Here is a 21,726-nt window from a genome sequence, read left to right as displayed (position 1 = left end):
TATTGACCGTAGATTGTCCAAATTTTCATTATATTATACAATATCCTTGATTACACTCTATATAGGTCACAATTTTGTTTCAGATTTTATGAATCTTGGTCATAATATTTTTCTTGTAAGCAAAGTTTGATGTTTGGTAACTCAAAATATAGGGCACCAGGTCAAATCTTACAAAAACAAAAACACTATATGCCAGAGTTTTGTTCAATAATGATGAAACTTGACCAGGATGTTTGTCTGGACAATATCTAGGTCAAGTTTGACGTTTGGTAAATATTGAATGAATCGACTCCTCTCAGGTGAGCGAACTAGGGCCATCTTGGCCCTCTTGTTTCCTTAAAATACTTAACAGATTGACAGCATTTGACAAAACTTCACATGAATAATCGTTGAATGGTCTTCTATTTAAATTGTTGTAATGGTTCCGGCAGGGCCGGATTAAGCTGTTTTGGGGCCCAAGGCTGCACAAGATACAAGGGCCTCCTTCCCTCTGGCCCCCTGCTGTATATTGAAAATCATACTTGATACTACAACTACAAAGATTAGAAAACTTGCATTTGTAACCAGTTGACAGTTACATTATATATATATAGCAAAACAAGTTTAACAACGCATAGCAGTTTTATTAAATGAATTTAACATACATGTTACATTAAACAAATTCCAGCCTATATATAGGTCTCTTCTACGACACTTCAGCTGGCCAAAGTCATCGATCAGCTGTGTGACGTCTAGTTATCGGAGGACTTGACATTCAATAGACAATAGCCCCGATGCTATCAACCTTTCCTGACTTATGGTGTTCCATATATAGTTTTGCACGCGTGAAAATGATAAAATGACATCCTATCTTGACAGTTATAAACTGGAATTGTTAAGTATATTCGTTAAGCGATGGCAACGTTTGGAAAAGTTGTCTGTAGTTGATCTCCATCTAACTTCAGCAGTTCACTCATGCGGGGGATGGTTCAGTCTTTGTCCGCTTCTTAGAGATGGCTTTGGACTGAACGAATTCGTCAACAAGACGATTCAATGCCATCTGGATAAGATTCCACTAGATGCGTTGCACATTTCCGTAGATCATCCAATTTGAGAGACTCAAACTGTGTCATGAAACCAAACAGTTTGTGAAGACCAGAATGTGCGCTCAACCGCTTTCGAAGTTCAACAGTGAGACGATCAACTATGCTGTAGAATGTGTGAATTCGAAAATTGTCGCGTGCACTTAGCTCCGAATTCGCATCTGGTGTCGCACTCTCGTCACGAAATAGTTTCCGCCGTTTCTTACGCTTAATCGCATCCTTATATTTGTTGATTGCAACAAACGCTTTAGCCTTCTCTTCAATGTCGTCAAACGTGTCCTTATATTGTAATGACCATACGGGCAAGTAGTATAATAAACAAAGAAACTAATGGTTCTGAATTGATATACAACAAAGAAAGAAAATTGATAGCAGAGTAAATCAAAGCGAACTAAACGGTTACAATTCGATATACATCGGGAAACTGGTAAAATCACACAGATAATTTCTACTGCAATCCCGATAGAGTCGTTAAATGGCGTAATAAAGAAAGATAATAGATTGAGAAACTGGCCTGCCATAAGGGGCCCCTTAAAAATCGGGGGCCCAAGGCTGCAGCCTTGTTAGCCTAGCTCTTAATCCGGCCCTGGGTTCCGGTCCATTAACTTATAAGGTCAGGGAAATGGCAATTGCAACTCTTCTCAGAAACGGCATGGCCTAGAGGTTTAATAGTTAGTATGTAGCATTGCATTCTTGTCTTACACAATTTGTTCAAATCATTCTACTACGGTCAAAACTTGCCTCATCCCCGGGGTCACCAATTTCATATAGACTAAAGTAAGTATACCTTAAAAAAAACTCAGAAACTGCAAAGCACAATGCTTTCATATTCAGTTTTTCTACAACATTTGTTAAAATTATGCCCTCTGGAGTCAACAGTGGAGATTCTGGGGGAGGGGGGGGGGGGTGCTGTTTTGGACTTGAATAAGGAAAATCTTTTTTTTTAAACATTTGAAACTGCTTGGTCTTTAGCCATTATATTTGTCATACGGTATTACTTGGATATCCTCTACATGGCTTGTTCAAATCATTCCCCTGGAGCCAAAACTGTCTCTGTCCCAGGGATCATCAATTTTAGATAGACTTATATGTGATATATATTTAAAAATCTTTGTTTGACACTGAAAATCCCAAGGCTTCCATATTTTATAAGTAGCATTATCTGAGGTCAAATTATGCCCCTAGGGTCAAAACGGGCCCTGTCCCGGTTGTCACCTGGTTTACAATTATACGTACTTCTGTAGTGAAGAGCTTACAATTATCTGAAATAGCCCATTGCTTTTATATTTGGTGTATGCTATCATCTAGAGGTTTTCTACAGAGTTTGTTTAATTAATGGGGCATTAATTCAAAATTGACATTGCCCGCTGATTTATAGAGAAAACCGTTGATAATCTAGCTGTCTGAAACCGCAAAGCCAATTGCTTCCCTATTCAGTACTTAGCATTATCTAGAGGTCTTCTTCAAAGTTTTGTTCTAATAATGCCACTAGAGGCATAATGGTAAAATGCTGGTTGCATGTAGTCATTTTCACTCGAAATAAAACTAGATTTATATTATTCAGTGATTATTATGAGACTGTCTTATTGCCTTAATTGAAGGGCAATTAAAATGGTAACAGTTAATTTCGTTCCTTGTTTGTTGAATTGTATCATTGAAAATAAAGGAATCATTGGGTATTATTAAAAATGAAAGAATCATTGGGTATCATTTGAAATTAAGGAATAATTTGTCAAGCAATTACAATATTTTATTTCAAACCTATGTCCAAGTAAAATATATTTTTTTATGTATTGCAATTTATCCATACAATATAATATATATATATATATATATATATATATATATATATATATATATATATATATATATATATATATATATATATATACATTATTATTTGAAAGCTTGAAAACTAAAACAAATAAAAAACGTAAACATATGGCATTCAGTTCTGATAATGTCGCATTTGTCCAAATATGGAATATTCTTCATTCTTTAGACACAAGTATCAAACACTTTTTAAGACTACAATTATACACTTTCTCAAAAGTATATTGTGTCATCCAATTATTCACTGTTGCATCATTGATATCACTGTTTCGCTAAAAGACCTGAAACAAAGCAACACAATTATGTGTTTTGTTTCATAAATCTACAGGCCTACTCACTACCACAAATGATTTCAGATTTCAAATTTTATGTGAACAAGTATGACCCAATAAGAACGCTAGTTACATTTGAGTTTAATTTTGTGTTGGTTGTATGTTACAGATTTACTAAAGAAATTCTTAGTCACGAGTCCAACGCTTCAAAAAGAATTATGCTATTTTCTATCATTAAAGAAAGCAAAGCAAATTTACTATCTTGACATTTAAGTGTTAAATTATCAAAAATGATTTCAGCTCTGTGTGCCTCGAATAAGTAACTTAGGGAGGAGCTATGGCATGCTGTGACCTGCAATAATGCAGCCTCAGATGCAGAAGGACCTCATTAACTACTAAATTCACGCACATGAGCACACACAATTAATGTGGCATGTGAATAACAGTACTTACCTATTTTCGGTGACGAAAACAAGTTACACTCTCTGGATGTTCCTTTTTATAAGTTTTGTAATAATTGACATGTAGAGGTTTTCCGTGAAATATTAAAATGAATAAAATAACAGAATTTGCATCATTGTTATGAAACTGTCTGGTTCAATTAAGTTAATGATGCTTGCCACAAAGAAGTGTATACGCAAATTATTTTTCTCTCAAATTAGTTGTGAAGGCTTTCTGTGTGTAACATATTACTATGAATTAACATGTTGAGTAATTTTTCAAATTTACACTTTGACTTCCACTTATTGAAATGAGACTACCTGCATATAATATCTTCATTGTTACCAGACTTTCTGTCTACGATGGTTAATTAGACCATCTACTGTAATAAAAGCTCATAAGAATCCCCTCAATGAGTTCCCTGAATTATGGCCATTTTTATGCCCTCGCATAGGCTTAATTTTCAATACTTTAACAATAGAATTTGAAGCTGAAATTTTACAAGCATTATGATTGGTCAATAAAGTGAGACTCACTCTTATTTTAATTTGAGATGGCGACCTTTATGAAATAACTGTGCTTACCCATGTGTGTTCCCTTCCCTTGGGGAAAATATTAAAAATATACAATGGTATTCAACTCAAACAGACTGAATACCGATATTACTAGGTCAATAAAAGCCATGTTCTGATAAAAATGGACTTGATGCATGTGCGTAACATGTCGTCCTAAATTAGCCAATGAAGTCCACATAGGCTAATAGGGGACGACAGGTTTCACTTTGACGTTATTTTCGTTCAAAGATAGTCTCTTCCAACCAAAAATGTGTAATCCAGTTTAGGTAGGAGTTGTCTTCCCTGATAAGCCTGTGCAGACTGCATTAAGACAGACAGACATACAGACAAACAGACAGACAGACAGACAATTTATTCAGACTTATACATAAGTACATCGTCTTCATACACAAATATACAAATTATTTTCTGTCACGTAAATAGGTAAAACAACATAACATTACATAACATAAATGGTCATTTAAGAATACAAATATAAACAAACACAATCAATTGCAAGAATACGTAAATTCCATCAAAGCGGTAATTAAATTTTTTAAACATAACATAACGTTAATGGTCATTTAAGAATACAAATGCAAATAAACACAATCAATTACAAGAAAACGTAAACTCCGTCAATGCGGTGTTAAAAAATAAACACAAATAAATTGCAAGAATACGTAAATTCCATCAAAGCGGTAATAATCGAAATGTTTAAACATAACATTCATAAATGGTCATTTAAGAATACAAAAATAAATAAACACAATCAATTGCAACAATACGTCAATCCCATCAAAGCGGTAATGAATTTTTAACAACGTTATTTAAAATTGTATTTCTTATAGCAAGAGCTTCTTTCATATATTTACATACATTTGAAATAACTGATTTGTCACATGAAACTAATAACTTGTGGTTTTTATATACAGATGGGTTTATATAAAATTTACGGGTTATATATTTTTCCCTTAAATCAGTGTAACCTCGGCATATACTTATAAAATGGTAGTCATCTTCTAAATCCAATTCATAACAACATAAACAATAACGTTCATTCTGTGGTGTGTTATTCTGAGCGTATCTGCCAGTTTGGATCCTCAACGGGTGTGCAGACACTCGTAATCTTACAAAAAATAATCGCAGACGTCTAGGAAGTAAATCTAAATATTCTTCATGTATCAAAGAGGTTTTAAAAACTTTATACATATCTAATACAGGACTGTTATTCATTTTGCCAAACCACTCCTGTTTGAAGTTATCTACAAGTCTACATTTGAACTCGCTAATTAAACTATTAACGTGTACATTGTTTGGATTTTCAAATACATAACCAAATCCAAAGTTATTTAACATGTTCTTAACATTTGAGACCCAATTTGTATAACCTCTATTGCAATCGTTTAAAGCTTGATTGTAAACAACTTTCAGTATGATATTTTCATTGTTAATAATTTTAAACCAGTATTTTATAATTTTAACGAACCTGTTTACATACAATGGATATCTACCTAATTCTCCGTAAACAGCTACATTACATGTATTTATTTTAACCTGTAACAATCGTTTACAAAATCTTAAATGTATGCGTTCGATATCAACAGACTTTGTGAATCCCCATACTTCTGAAGCATTACTCAATATGGAGTCAACAAAAGAGTCGAACAACTGACAAAATATTTTTGGCTTTATGTCAAAATCATTGCATTTAAAGAATAATGTATTCATTGCCTTAAGGGCCTTACCAACCGAATGTTCCTGGTTTAATTTAGAATTTCCCGTATAATTCAAAACCGTTCCTAAATAGTTAAAGTTATCAACCACTTCAATATCATTACCATTGTATGTCCATTTTTCGTTTTGTTTTAATCCTCCCCTCTTCCGAAATACCATAATCTTCGTTTTCGCAGTGTTAACATTTAACCCCCAAGAATTGCAATATAAATATAAGTTGTCTAAGTGTGTTTGAACTTCGGCAGGGGACTTGCCTAAACAAGCCATGTCATCAGCAAATAGTAATAAAATAAACATTATATCATCTATATTCAAACCAGAGTTAATGTTGTCTTGAAGGTAAAGTTCAAGATCCTTAACAAATAAAGAAAACAAAATCGGGGACATTACCTCCCCTTGCCTCAGTTCAACCGCATAACTAAAATAATCTGAATAAGATGAACATGATTTAAAGTGGCCTTTTCACAGATTTTGGCATATTTTGAAGTTTGTCATTAAATGCTTTATATTGTTAAATGTAAACATTGGATCTTAAAAGCTCCAGCAAAAAATCAAGAATAAAATTTAAAAAAGGAAAAAAAGAGTGGCTGGTACCAGGGCTCGAACCAGTGATCCCCGGAGTCCTGGAGTTAGTCTGAAGTAAAAATGCATTAGCTCTCACGGCTATTCCGCCGGGTACATGCTGTTAAGTATGTTATACGTTATGCAATCTTCGTAGTTTCGAAAATTTAAACGAGGACAACAGAACGTTTCGCGTTGCAACGCTTAATAATTTTTGGGTTTTCAAATCGTCAAAACATACATATAATACCTTTATTGGACTATGGTAAATGTTCAGTAATACTGTTTCCTCACAAATATCATAAGTAAAACGAAAATTTGCGAATCTGAAACAACTTTTTTCAATTTTGTCAATTTACCAAACCGTGAAAAGATCCCTTTAACACGTGACTTAACATTTGCATGCATATCCTTCACTATTTAAAGCAATTTACCTTTTATACCAGATTTAAACATTTTCAAATATAATCCATTGCGGTATATACTATCAAAACATTTTAACATATCGACATCAATATATAAATAGCATCAACAGTTGAATAAACTTTCCTAAATCCGAACTGCGCAACGAAATAACAGTGTTTTCAATGCAAAACGTTTCAATGCGCTTGTTTTAAATCGTGGTAAATAATTTAGAAAAGCAACTTACTTATGTGATCCCTCTACAAATGTTTACATCATTAACAGCACCTTGTTTTATGCAAAGGGATTATTAACCCTTCTGTCCACTTATCAGGGAAAAATCCCGATACAAAAATACCGTTAAACAAATCACACAAATGGGTTGATTAAATATCACTGCATTCAATAAAATATTCGTTCAAAATACAATCACTTCCCGATGATTTATTATTAAGTCAAAATCATTATTTGAACAGAAATCTTCTGCACCAGTCTTGCAAAAATCAGATATTTTGTTACTAAGGTTTCAAAAAACATTGTAAATTCTTCTAAAGTTATTTTATTTTTTATTACGTTAGTTTTCGAATTGAAAAATCGCCAGAATTCCCTTAGCTTGTGTTTTCTTAAATTTTCAATCTCCAACATTTTTTTCCTATAGCAACAGGCTTTCTTCTTACGAATTAAATCCTTATAATGTCTTTTACTTGTACATAGGCGTTCTCTATTTAGATCTGTTTTACAAGAGTTAAAAGTACGTAGAGTTTCGTGATATAAATTTCGTGCAGTAGTGCACTTGTTGTCAAACCATTCTGCATTCTTTGTACAACTATCTACATTGAAACTAGGGTTTGTTTTATAAAAGCATGTTTTGGAAAATAACGGATCAGCAATACTGCGAATGGTTTCAGTAAATCTATTCAACACGTTATTAATTGACGTTCTACATGAATAATCTACATTTTGTACAATGGTATTAAATACAGGTAACATCGAAATAATTTGTGAGCGAAATTGCCCACGTAATGCATCGTCCCATTTATACTTGACATCGGTGAATGACTGGTAATCGGACGGGTCATTATTACATAATATTGAAAAATGTAACGGGGCGTGATCGCTAAATTCGTTAAAATCATGCACAATAAAATCAGATATACTTGAAAAGCTGTATTCGTTTGCTAGCAAATAATCAATTACAGACGAACCATTATTAGAATAAAAAGTATGTTTACAGCTATTTCCAATTCTACCATTAACAATGCGTAAACATGTGGATTTGCAAAGGTCTAATAATTTTACACCGTGGCTATTTAATGTACAATCTACTGAGGCCCTCACAGTGGTGTTATCTGGACAGTAATCAGCGTCATCTTATTCAGTATTAATTCTATCTTGTATAATATAATCAAACTTATTACCAACTCTGCTATTTAGGTCGCCAGTAACAAATATTTTACCAAATTCAGAATAATAAGTTATATAGTTTTCTAAAATTTCAAAGAGATCTACATTAAATGTATTATAAACTGCGGAATCATGTCCCCATATATAAGTAGCACAGATATACAAATCATCTGGGATATTAAAAAATGTGCAATCAAATTTTAACCAAATTATTGTATTATAATGATTTTTTACAATTGTAATGCCACCAGCTTATTCTTCTTTAATATAGACAACAATACCACCATCATTTCTTCGAGCTTTTAGATGTTGAAATTTTCTAAAAAAAAAAGTTAAAAGATAAATATCCACTCAAATCGATATTACTAGAACTTCTCGTCCAGGATTCAAAAAACATACATCATAAGACCTCAAAGTATTTACAAAAGTGGAAGATACTTTTTTACTATCCGTGAGACCGTTGACGTTCCACGACAGGATTGATACTTCACCACCGCCGTGATCCTACGTGCGCACAGGAGTGCCGTCTACGTAAAGCGTATCGTACGCAAGGTACGCCCGTTTAACTAGCCGCCTCGCCCCCTTCATTTTCACTACCAACTGACACCGTTTCGACATTACTTCAGGGGGAAATTGTTCAAAGACGCGGTGCGCTGTACCGTCAAGCTCCTTCCACCTTTTCCGCACCATTTCCCGGTCATTAAAAAAAGTAAATTTGGCGACAATGTTTCTTACTTTGCCATGTATCGGCATTCCTGGGGATCGATGCACTCTTTCAAACTTGAGGTTGCTACTTCTTCTGTAAGTTTAAATGCACTCACCAAATGTTGAAGCAGCTTGACTTCTGTTGTTTCCGGTGTCTCGTTACCGTTTCCATTGGACTCCGGAACGGACGTAAACACCGAGTTATTGCGCATAGATTGCGATTGTAGGTAGCTTACGTTATCTCGCAGTGTATCACGCTCCTTCTCCAGTTCCTGTACCCTCTCCGCTAGCTCCGCCACATGGATGTCTGCCCCTTCCACCTTGTCTTCCACTCGTGATACCCGCTCCTCCACCTTCTTGGACCTGTCTTCATGCACCACCCACAGCCTTTTAATGTCCTTTTCGAAGTTCTCCATTCGTTTTTCAATCGACTCAATAATGTTCATTTTCACCTCCAAACACTGCAAGCGATCACTGACGGTTGTCAATAGCGCCATAACACCACGAATAGTGGGTTCGTCGCTTTTATTCGCCATTATGCTATAATCTGCAACACTTCCGGATTCGCTTATCCGCGGACGGGCCTCTTTGTTTATGCACCTTGCTTGCATTCGGGTCATTGCCACTGCTGTTTCGCTCTTTTCTTTTACCGCATTTTGATTTCGGCATTATAATTCATAACAGTCCGATTGAAAACACATTTGCACATACAATCCATTTAGTTTCCGATCAAAACAGTAATTTAAAACGCTATTATTTTGGAAAAATACACTTTTTTTAACCCGCCAAAAACCTGCGACCGCTCACACCTACATCACGTGACACCACGTTAAGACCAGAACGCGGATCATAAGGATACACTTTGTAGTCCTCTGTGGGATACAGAAGGCCAAGGTAGAGCTCTCGCTGATCATTGGCATTCTTGCCTGCAGAATTGTTCTTTTCTTCAATGACATCCAATGAGGAGTGAACAGTATAGTAAAACTTCAACTCATTGTCAGCTGTTGATGCTTTGATGTACAGTGGATAATTCTAAAATATAAAGTAATAACAAGAATGAAAACTGTTCCAAAAATACACTCATTTGAATGCCTGGATTACATTTATGGAGTTTGATAATTAAAACTATTTGAGTTAGAGCGCAGATTCGTTTAATTTGGACAATGAGGATATTCCAGGGCACTACCGGTAATTCAGACATGCTTCAGATGTTCTGGCTGGTTATCCAACTTGGTTTAGTTTAAAGGGGCCTTTTCACAGATTTTGGCATTTTTTAACTTATTCATTAAATGCTTTATATCGATAAATATAATTATTGGATCGTAAAAGCTCCAGTAAAAAATCGAGAATAAAATTAAAAAAAGGAAAAGAACATTGCCCGGACCAGGTTTCGAACCAGTGACCCCTGGAGTCCTGTCAGAGTCCTGAAGTAAAAACGCTTTAGCCTACTGAGCTATTCCGCCGAGTACATATGCTTGAAGTATTTCATACCTTATATAAGCAATCTTCGTAGTTTCACAAAATTTAACGACAAAAACAGAACTCTCCAAATTATTCAATCGTTTCGCGTTGCAACGCTTTATAATTTTTAGGTTTTAAAATCGTCAAAAGATGCATATAATGGCTATATTAGACCATGGTAAATGTTCAGTATTACTGTTTCCTCACAAATATCATAACTAAAACGAAAATTTGCGAATCTGAAACAACTTTTTTCGATTTTGTCAATTTACCAAAGCGTGAAAAGATCCCTTTAAACCTATTTAATATATTACTCCTTATTTGAAACCCTCTTGAGTCCGTTTTCTGGGATTAGAATCAGCACTTGATGACTACGAGGGTTATCTAAAAAAAGCTTCAACAACAGGGATTGAACCCGTGACCTCCACAGGTGGTTAGCGTGTGGCTATGACATTTATTAGTGAAAACATCATTTTGAATGAAAAATAATCACATTATAACGAAAAATCTACTTTTCTGAAAAAAACAACAACATTTTCACTATCAAATATATATATATATATATATATATATATATATATATATATATATATATATATATACATATAGATATATATATATATATATCTATATATATATATATATATATATATATATATATTATATATATATATATATATATATATATATATATATATATATATAACAAGGTATTAAACTCGAAATCACCCGAAAACAGGGTGCATCGCTTTGAACAGCCATTACTTCATCAATTGTGCAGCGATTTTTACGATCTCGGTCTTATTCAACGCATAAGTGAATTTCCTTTCTGTAAATGTACATGTCTTGCAATATTTTTATACAAATACGGGGTCAAATTTTAAGAAATAACACGATTCACAACTTGAGTGACCCACTTGACATTGATCAGACCGGATGTAAGACTGAAATTGTTACGGAGTAAAGTGCATTTTCCCTGCAAAGTTCACGGACCTCGATACCATAATTCAATAATACGTATGAAAAAAAACACTCTTACCGTGCTTGCCGTTGCATTATGCATCAAAACTAACTGTCCAGCGCCGTTTGAAGCCTTTGTTTACATACATGTCAACTAACTGACATTTTAAACACACGAGTGATTTCATTGGTCCAATGCGAAGGTCTGTCTTCACACCTGGAGATTTCATTTTGTCTGATCACTGTCAAGTAGGGCACGCGAATTGTGTATCGTTTTATTTCTTAAAATTTGACCCAGCATGTGTAGAAATGTAAAGAGATATAAACATATCCAGAAAGGAAACTCATTTTGGCGTTGAATAAGACCGGGTTCATGAAAATCGCTGCAAAATTGATGACGTAATTGCTGTTCAAAGCGATGCACCCTGTTTTCGGGTGATTTCGAGTTGAATACCTTTTATATACCTTATATATATTTATATATGATAGTTAAATTGTTTTGTCAGGAAAGTTGATTTTTCGTTATAATATGATAATTAATCATTCAAAATGATGTTTTTACTAATTAATATCATAGCCAAACGCTAACCACTTGTGGTGACCTCCATGTCGCTAGGCAGACACCTGATCCCCTACGCCACTGCATAATTTTTCCAACTTGGTAGAGATAATATGCACAAAGTTTGACGATGATATTATTTTTTTAAAAATCAGGTACAGAGAAGACAAAATGAATTTGGCTATTTTATGTCATTAAGCAGAAGTGCTTCAGGCCATCTGGCTGTTAATAAATTACTGTCTCAGATATTGTGCCCACAAACACGTACATATCACATAGTTTCATGATATTCCAAGCTGTTTGAGTTTAAGAGCTGACATTGTTTTCATTGATGCTGATAGTTGCAGATGTTTGCATACAACATCCTTCTTTTAACCGGCACATAAAGGGGGTTGTATTGCTGTAAATGACAAAAAAATAAAAACAGCCAAACTTTAATTTCAATTTTCATTAAGATTGATATTGGTTGAAACTTATCAAGAACAGTCAGAACCTTCACAGTTATAGTGTAATAACGTGATTATTTTTTTATCTTAAAGTAGCTATACAAACTTAATCGAGTTTTGTTCTTTTAATGATTTTTGGTTTATAACAACTTAAGTTAAATGGTTATTTTGACTTTTCTCTGAAAGAATATTTTAATGCATTTGTGCATTATGTATTAAGACATTAAACATATACATCAAATTCCAAATTTCAAGGTTTCAACATTCGACTTTTCTTTACCTCAATAAGAGAAGCAATCTGGTCACAAATGTTTTTTCTTCACATAAACTGAACGAGTAACACGTGTGTGTGTGTGTGTGTGTGTGTGTGTGTGTGTGTGTGTGTGTGTGTGTGTGTGTGTGTGTGTGTGCGTGCGTGCGTGCGTGCGTGCGTGCGTGCGTGCGTGCGTGCGTGCGTGCGTGCGTGCGTGCGTGCGTGCGTGCGTGCGTGTGTGTGTGTATTTGCTTAGGTAAGGCAGATAATGGTGATGATGGCATTTTAAACCACAATGACCAAAATAAGCAGAATGGTTTTCCAGAGGAAGTGAAGGCAGGAGAACAAAAGCAGGATGGTGCCTCATGCAAGAGCAAAGAATGCCGCGACAAGGAACGTGATCACAAACAAATCTCGAGCTCTGAAAAGCACAAATCCAACAGTAGCTCATATTAACACAAGCACAGCTCGAGCAGTTCCAAGCACCATTCGTCCTCCAGTTCTAGCAAACACCGTGATTGGCATTCAAGTTCTAGCTCGTCGCACAAACACGGCTCAAGCTCTTCATCTTGTAAGTATTCTTATTGTTTGCTTTATTTTCACACTCATGGAAAAAATGCATAAGTTAAGAAACTTTACCGGTGATTTTGCTTTTGTCAATTGCTTTCTCTTAGAAGTTGTATTCTGTTATTTCTGAACCGTTTTCTGCTACTTTAGTCTGCAAGACTCAAGCAAGAAAAGGATGATTTCAAACCAGTGAAGCGAGAAAAAGATCTGAAACCAGTGAAGCGAGAAAGGGTGGAATCTGATGATGATGATGATGATGATGATGATGATGATGATGATGATGATGATGATGATGATGATGATGATGATGATGATGATGATGATGCTGATGATGCTGATGATGATGATGATGATGATGATGATGATGATGATGATGATGATGATGATGATGATGATGATGATGATGATGATGATGATGATGATGATGATGATGATGATGATGATGATTATGATGATGATGATGATGATGATGATGATGATGATGATGATGATGATGTTGGTGATGATGATGATGTTGGTGATGATGATGATTTTGATGATGATGAAGACGTGCCACTGTCAGCCAGGTAACAAGGCATGATTAATGTTGTCATCCTCGTTCCTGGAAAAATGGGCTTTATACATTAGCATAAAGAGTTGTCCCAGATAAGCCTGTGAAGTCCACACAGGCTCACCAAGGACGACTCTTTCGTCTTTAATCCTATTTCTGGTATGAAGGAAGTCTCTTCATTGAGAAATACCGTTTAGGTGGGAAGTGCCGTCACAGATTAGCCTGTACTTGCTTATCTGGGACAACACTTACCGGTAATGCACATTCATTTAGCCCAGTTTTAGTAAAATGAGGCCTAATGTTCTGCTTGCGCCATTGCAATTTCTATGCTGCTGGCTGGAAAGTGATTGGCCAGTCGGTTTGTTCTTCTGTCCATACAATGTTAACCTAAAATGATATGTTCATATAATATCAATAATGCTTCCTACAAAACTTTGAAAACATTGGTTTTGTCTTTAAATACTATCAATACACCCACATAATCTTATCCTCATTGTGACCTTGACCTGACCCTACTCAATACTGCGACAAATTGAGAACGTCAAAAAAATTCTTTGTTAACCCAAATTGATGGTTTTATATCAATACAGTAGATTCCGCTTAATTGAATAGCCCATTTGTCACGTCCGAATACAAATCAACAGTCTTGAATTTCTCGAACCTGACCTCATTTTCACCTTCTAATTGATTTAATCTGGGATAAAGATAAATTTAAATAGGCCAATAAATCAGTATGAATTTGTACTGACAAGGCTTCCATTGGACACATCAATATTTATTGAATGCAGCATCATGTTCATTATGATAGCATGGTTAGGATATCTTGAGATTATGATAATCGGTTGCTCACATTGTGCTTTATATGTTAATGTGAAATCATTCTAATCAATCATTTATTTTTTCTAGAAACAAGTGGAATTATTTGTGTTTGCCAAATCTTTCTATTTATGTTTAATCTCAAAAGAAAATAAGTTATAATATATGTTGCATGCATAATCATTTTTTGATAAATGATTGATTTACCGAATGCTCCTTAGAGAAAGTATATTATATTTAATGCATCCAATTTAAACACAAATGTTTGAAAAGCGAAAAAAAACAATAGAGAAAACTAATGTAATTTTGTGTATTGTATAATGGCCAAAGTAAAAAAAGTTAAGAAAGAAAATGCGCCACCGACCAAACCCTCGCCGCCGTCGGGCAAGAAACGCAAGGCTGAGCCCCAGGACTCTGATGAGGATGAGAAACTATTGGTGAGTTACTGGGTGGTGGTGAGTTCTTAGTGGTGTGTAGCCTTTCAAAGCTAGTCAACTCGTACCTAAGTCAACACGTACCTTCGGTCAACTCGTACCCGATTTTGTTAACTCGTGTTCTAAGGTCAAATGCAATATTCAGGGGTAAAAAAAACTCCAAGATGTTTTGTTTCCTTTTTCGTGGTAACAATCAGATGAAAATGACACAAGGCAGATTATTTGCAGGACTCATACTGCATACAAAAGTGAGATTTTTCTTCAACTGAAATCACCGATAAATGATTTACGATTGCACTTTTGATGTTTATTTTTATACACTGTCATCTCTTTTGTTGACATGTTCTTGAGTCTTTCGCAAAAGTTATAAATAATCAAAATCAATAATTTTTACCTTTTAAGTTCAGACTCAGTTAGAAAAAACATGTTTCAAATTATTTTGTTTTATTTTATTAAGTGCAGCTACAAACGATAATAAGCTTAAATTGATCATAGACATAATATTTCATTGAGATCGAAAGTCAGTATTAAAACCTACAATGATTTGTTGCAAGCATTCTCATATGACCAAAATTGAAATCGAGAACGTCCATGGAACTTTTTAGTCAAATAGGACTGATGCAGACTAAAAACCTAGGCCAATTTTCTTTCATAAAGAAGAAAAAGAAGTCGAAGACCGCTGCTAAGACGACCATACCCACATCATCCCCTACTACGAAGAAAGGGGCCAAAGAGGAGCCCCAGGAGGTGTGGAAGTGGTGGGAGGAGGAGAAGGCAGAAGGCGGGGTCAAGTGGACATTCCTGGAACACAAGGGGCCTGTTTTTGCCCCCAAATATGAGCCTCTTCCTGATGAAATCAAATTTTACTATGATGGTATGAGAATTGTTTCTCCAAAATTTGGGTTTAATGCATATGCATAAAGTGAGACACATTTTCTCTAAACTTGATTTTCTTTTAAAAGAGAATTCCTAAAAAGAAAAATTCCATAAAAGTTTTGTTGACTCCCTGATTAGCCTGTGAAGTCTGCACAGACTAAACAAGGACAACACTTTAAGCAAACACATCTCCTTAAAACTAAAATACCATTCAAAGCAAAAGTGTTTTCCCATTGGCCTTTGAAGACTGCACAGGCTAATGTGGGAAGGCACATTATGCACGTGCATCAAGTCCAGTTCTCCCAGGAGACCCGTGTGATTGTGCAGGAGTTATTTTCACTCTTTTTGGGAATGGGATATTGTCCTGTCCACGCGAACATTTTTGTTAAATGGAATCTTTTTTGGAAGAATTATCTGTGTGGTAAATGACCATAGAATTTGATATTGCCATAATATACTCAGCCTTTTTTTAAGGCATGTTAAGACACTTTTAAGCAAATTTAGGATAAAAAGATATGCACAGGCTAATTAGGGACAACACTTTCTGCCCAAACAGGATTTTCTCCAAGAACAAAATTTCATTAAAGGAAGAAATACAATAAAGCAGAAGTGTTGTACTTGATTATCCTGTTCGGGTGGACAGACTTATATGGGGCAACACTTTGTGCCCACACATTAAGCCCTATTTTCCTGGAATTAGGCTCACATTCACTTTCCTCTCACAGGCAAGGTGATGAGGCTGAGCGAAGAGACAGAGGAGGTGGCTACATTCTACGCTAAGATGTTGGACCACGATTACACTACCAAGGAGGTCTTCAACAATAACTTCTTTAAGGACTGGAGAAAGGTACAAGCCTCATCAGTGCGTTTTATCACCACTTTTAAATGGTGCCAGGTCTATTTGGATAGGGAAAATTGTTATGTTTTGACTAAAACTGAAAATTTTATTGTGTTTGTTTTGCTAACAAATACTTAAAACTGAGATTTAATGTGTTTTCAATATTATGGGTACATTAAGGTTCAACTTATAGAATTGGATGTAAGATTAACTAAATGTGAAGATTTCATGTATAAAAAAGGTTGTTGTTTTTTCATTCAACTGATATTTTATGTCCCATTGAGGAAAAGTATATGCCTTTTTTATTGGGAATGGGTCTTGATAACAGCTCTGAATTAAAAAAAAACTCAACTGCACATAAATTGAAAAGTCTTTGAAATTAGCAGAGTGATCAAGGAAGCCCGGTTTGGTTTATTATTTTTTGACCTGCAGGAAATAATACAAACCCTTCCGTATGAAACTGAAAATCTAAACCTGATCAAACTTTTATCAATGCATTACTTGAGGGTTTGTGCATATTTCAGTTAATCAAAGATAAAGAGTTTTTTTAATGTATTAAATATTTTTCAACAAAATAAAAGTGCTACACAACATTAATATGTTAGTAGATTTGCTATAGATTTGCGTTAGAAATAAGTGTTGATAGTTATCATAGACACAATGGCTGAAGATTATCATTAACTCAATTGTATTGGCTCTGACAGGTGATGACCCCTGAAGAGAAAAAGAAGATCAAAGACCTGAAGAAATGCAACTTCCGTGACATGTGCGAATACTTCAAGAAGGAGTCGGAGAAGAGAAAGAACAGGTCCAAGGAAGAGAAACTGGTAAGATATCAGCGGATGTTTGAACATGTTAAATTTATAAATTGTGTGCAGTCCAAATGGAATGTTTGTATGCTTTTGTATGTAGCGTATAGATATTATGATTTGTCATATTGCAAGGCACTTAAGTTATGTATTTTATGACTTAATTAAACAGAAACTCAAGGAGGAGAATGCAGCTAAACAGGAGGAGTACGGGTTCTGTATCATGGACGGCCATAGAGAGAAGATCGGCAACTTCCGCATTGAGCCTCCCAGTCTGTTCAGGGGGCGCGGTGAGCACCCAAAACAGGGCATGCTGAAACGCAGGGTGCAGCCTGAAGATGTCATCATCAACTGCAGCAAGTAAGGGTTGAATGTGTTGTTACAACATCAGACTTCTGATGTTTTGCCTTTTGCTCTCAGAAGGCCATTTTCTATAGTTTTAAACAGTCGCGAATTTGCGCCATTTTTAATTAAAACTGAAAGTTAATTGGCATCAAACAAGAAGGATTGTTGGATTTTAAATAATCATTTACGGACTTAACAGTTGTTTGTTTCCCCCATCCCCCCATTTCCTTGGGGACATTTCAAAGATTTTGTGTAAATTCATTTTATAAAATTAGGATGACTACAATTGATTCCTGGGAAAATTTGAGAAGTGTTTTGAAAGATCAGATTTTAAAACCTCTTTAGATACCGCACTGGCATTATTATTGGCATATTGCATTAGTGGCATTTTTTACAGCGATGTGTTTGCCTAGTTTTGATGGACTACCATCTTGACAGTCATGTCATTGTCATTGAGATCTACATGTGATGTGTGTGTGGACATGGATTGTGTTTCTGCTTGCAGGGATTCCAAGATACCAGAACCACTGAGAGGACACAAGTGGAAAAGGGTCCAGCATGACAACGAGGTCTGTACATACATGGAGTTTTGGACTGAATCAATTTGTATATAAGCTGTGCTCTCGGAAAACTGGGCTTAATTCATGTGTAAAGTATCGTCCCATATTAGGCGCTAATCAGCAATGACACTTTCGGCATTAGTTGATTATTTTGTTTATATGAAGTCTCTTCCTAGGGAAATCAAGTTAAGGTGAAAAAAAATCATTCCAGATTATGAAGGGAGACCACTAATGAGCGAATGCATTAAGTCCAGTTTTCCCAGAACAAGGCTCATGTCATTATTAAAGATTGTATTATTATTGCATCAAAACACCAGTTTCTACAGTTTTAACTTTAATACAAGAAAGGTTTTTAATTAAATTTTTGCTATGAAGAGACTTCCTTTAAACGAAAAATTGGATAAAAGCGGAAAGTGTTGTAAGGGATAAGCCTGTGCAGACTGCAGAGGCTTATCTGGGATGACACTTTACGCAGCTGCGTCAAGTCCAGTTATCCCAGAACAAGACTCATTTATAACCAGGTCACATGGCTAGCCAGCTGGACAGAGAACATCCAGGGCCAGATCAAGTACATGATGTTGAATCCATCGTCAAGACTCAAGGGCGAGATGGACTGGCAGAAGTATGAGACCGCGCGGTGTCTGCACAAATGTGTGGACAAGATTCGAGCCAACTACCAGGAGGACTGGACGTCCAATGAGATGAGGGTCCGACAGCGCGCCGTTGCCATGTACTTGATTGATAAGGTATGAAGTGTTGTTGTTTGTTCACCATTTTAGGAAATGCACTGGGGCCCTTTGGATATGGAAAAGTCTTGTGGTTTTGACTAAAACAAGCAAGGGGGTGTTTTTTATTCTTGACAACAACAAATACATACAAGTTGAGAATGAAATTCTGGAATTAGATATTTTGGAAAATGTTTACATGTAATTTCGAGGTTTGGAATGGGCCTTGAAGCATAATCAGTCATGGTATGGGCTAAGCCTGTTGTTTGGTTTATATTTTCCCAAATATAACAATGTCAAAACCGGATCAAGGTTTTAAGTGTGATGTAAACTTGAATCGGCTATTTATGGATTAATTTCAAAACATGAAGTGTTGTTGCTCCTGTTTACATAATTACATTGGCATATAAACATCAATGGAAACCTTGAATCTTTTAATCTATGAAATGCTCAGGTGTTTCATTCTTTGCTTAAAGCTCTCAAATAAAGTTTGCAAAATATGGACAGAATTTCTTCACATGTAAGTTAGAGCATTAATGCAAACTGCATTAAAATATTTCCAGACTACATGCTTGGTTTGGTAATAGTAATGAGTTAACCAGACCTTGGTCAATTGATAGTTTTGCACCCCAACCCTTTTACACTCAAATGCAAAGTAAACAATGGCTATATGCGCCCAGCATAAACCATAAAAGTCTACGAGTAACTCACTGTCTGTTCAGGTTGTATGCTGTTTGCTGATCATCAGTAAATAAGGGTTCTAAATGAAGCCTTTAAAACTTGAATCTATTCAGAAATATAATAAATTGAACAAGATGTTTTTAGGAACTTAATTCAGGTCACAGTGCGTATCTGAGTGGTAAAGGGTTAATGCATGTGCAATTTGCACAGGCTAATCTGGTACAACACTTTCTGCTTAAACTTAATTTTCCCAAAGAATACAAAAATAAAATAAAATTAGAAGTGTGGTCCCTGATTATGGACTGCATAGGCTTATCTGGGATGTCACTTAATGCAGATGCATTAAGTCCAGTTTTTAGCTCACCTGTCATGAAGTGACATGGTGAGCTTATGTGATCGTGTGATGTCCAGCGTCCGTTGTGTGTGCGTGCATCTGTCCATCAACAATTTGTTTGTGTAGACATTAGAGGTCACAGTTTTCATCCAATCTGTATGAAATTTTGTCAAAATGTTAATCTTGATGAAATCTAGGTTGGGATTGTATAAGAGTCATCTGGGATCAAAAACTGGGTCACTAGGTCAAATAATTGAATAACCTTGTGTAGACAATAAAGGTTACAGTTTTCATCCAATCTTTATGAAATTTGGTCAGAATGTTTATCTTGCAAAAAAAACCTGGATTGGGATTGTATTTGGGTCATCTGGGGTCAGAAACTAGGTCGCTAAGTCAAAACATAGAAAAACTTTGTGTAGACAATGGAAGTCACAGTTTTCATCAGATCTTAATGAAATATGGTCAGAATGTTTGTCCTGTTAAAATCTGAGTTTGGATCGAATTTGGGTCATCAAGGGTCGAAAACTAAGTCACTAGGTCAAAGTTAAAAAAAACACTTGTGTAGACAGTAGAGGTCACAGTTTACATCAGATCTAATTGAAATATGGTCAGAATGTTTGTCTTGTATGTGTTTCCACCATCCCTACTTATATAAATTGGGCTATTCTCTCTCTTTCTCTTTCCTTTTAACACAAACAACAACAATATAATAATAATAATAATAATAATAATAATAATAATAATAATAATACAACATTAATATAGTAGTTTAACAGTACAAAACAATGTATGTGTGTTTCTATATGCAATTGAAATTTAAGTACTTTTTGATGTAATTATCATTTTTTCTTTCAAATATTTCCTGTAATGAAATTCTCATTGTTTACATTATTCATAGTGAACCTAAAGTCAAGGTCGTCCGCTGTGTAATTTTTTTTAGTCCAAAACGGATTGACCTACTTGTCTTTGCCAATAAGTAATTTCGGCCAATCAGCGCCATGTTTTAAAAAACAGTCAACCAATAGAAAATTTCCTCTTTTAGCATAGTTTTATATGCAAAGATTTTTGTGTTGAGTATCTCGTTTATATTAAACGCTTTTACTGTTATAAGTAGAGCTATTTTTAAATTATTAGATTTTTATTCAAGCACCGCACTAACACTGCTTAGTACCCTATTCAGCCCAGTAAAAGCGGGCTGACCATATGGCCATTTTCGACCGTTTTAACGCAGACTATGTTAAGCAGTGTGCTCGGGCAATGGTTTTTAACCGAAGTCCCGAGGGTAAACAACCCCATTAGTCATGTTTGTTTTGTTAAAAGCTGGGTTGGGATTGTATTTGGGTCATCTGGGGTCAAAAACTAGGTCACTAGATCAAATCATAGAAAAACCTTGTGTATACAATAAAGGTCCAGTTTTCATCGGATCTTTATGAAATTTTGTCAGAATGTTTATCTTGATGAAATCTGGATTGGGATTGTATTTGAGTCATCTGGGGTCAGAAACTAGGTCACTATGTCAAA

General features: G+C 35.2%; 2 protein-coding genes across 32 annotated transcripts in view; one reads left to right on the top strand and one right to left on the bottom strand.

Moving 5' to 3' along the window:
- The window catches only part of LOC127844416 (DNA topoisomerase I, mitochondrial-like), a 115,132-nt gene that overhangs the window by 81,156 nt on the left and 12,250 nt on the right, over nucleotides 1-21,726 (top strand). For 3 of the 30 annotated variants that reach the window (XM_052374619.1, XM_052374611.1, XM_052374606.1), the window contains 5 exons: nucleotides 16,639-16,760; nucleotides 17,456-17,578; nucleotides 17,733-17,920; nucleotides 18,411-18,474; nucleotides 18,987-19,211. The exons of 17 other annotated variants lie outside the window; for them this stretch is intronic. In XM_052374619.1, the coding sequence (XP_052230579.1) occupies nucleotides 16,639-16,760; nucleotides 17,456-17,578; nucleotides 17,733-17,920; nucleotides 18,411-18,474; nucleotides 18,987-19,211 (722 nt within the window). Of the gene's footprint in view, nucleotides 1-15,784; nucleotides 15,912-16,638; nucleotides 16,761-17,455; nucleotides 17,579-17,732; nucleotides 17,921-18,410; nucleotides 18,475-18,986; nucleotides 19,212-21,726 lie in introns of all 30 variants that reach the window. 10 more of the 30 variants (XM_052374618.1, XM_052374585.1, XM_052374613.1 and 7 more) reach the window with 5 other exon arrangements.
- Nucleotides 3,027-21,726, bottom strand: part of LOC127844428 (trafficking protein particle complex subunit 2-like protein) — a 36,705-nt gene continuing 18,005 nt past the window's right edge. The window contains exon 5 of one of the 2 annotated variants that reach the window (XM_052374641.1): nucleotides 3,027-3,196. In XM_052374641.1, coding sequence (XP_052230601.1) covers nucleotides 3,157-3,196 — 40 coding nt within the window. In that variant the 3' untranslated portion in view covers nucleotides 3,027-3,156. The remainder of the gene's footprint in view (nucleotides 3,197-21,726) is intronic. The other variant, XM_052374642.1, reaches the window with a different exon arrangement.

The sequence above is a fragment of the Dreissena polymorpha genome, chromosome 9 (assembly GCF_020536995.1).
Source record: "Dreissena polymorpha isolate Duluth1 chromosome 9, UMN_Dpol_1.0, whole genome shotgun sequence".
Taxonomy (NCBI): Eukaryota; Metazoa; Mollusca; class Bivalvia; order Myida; family Dreissenidae; genus Dreissena; species Dreissena polymorpha.
Note: the sequence above shows the minus strand (reverse complement) of the source record. Positions and strands in the feature narration are given on the sequence as shown.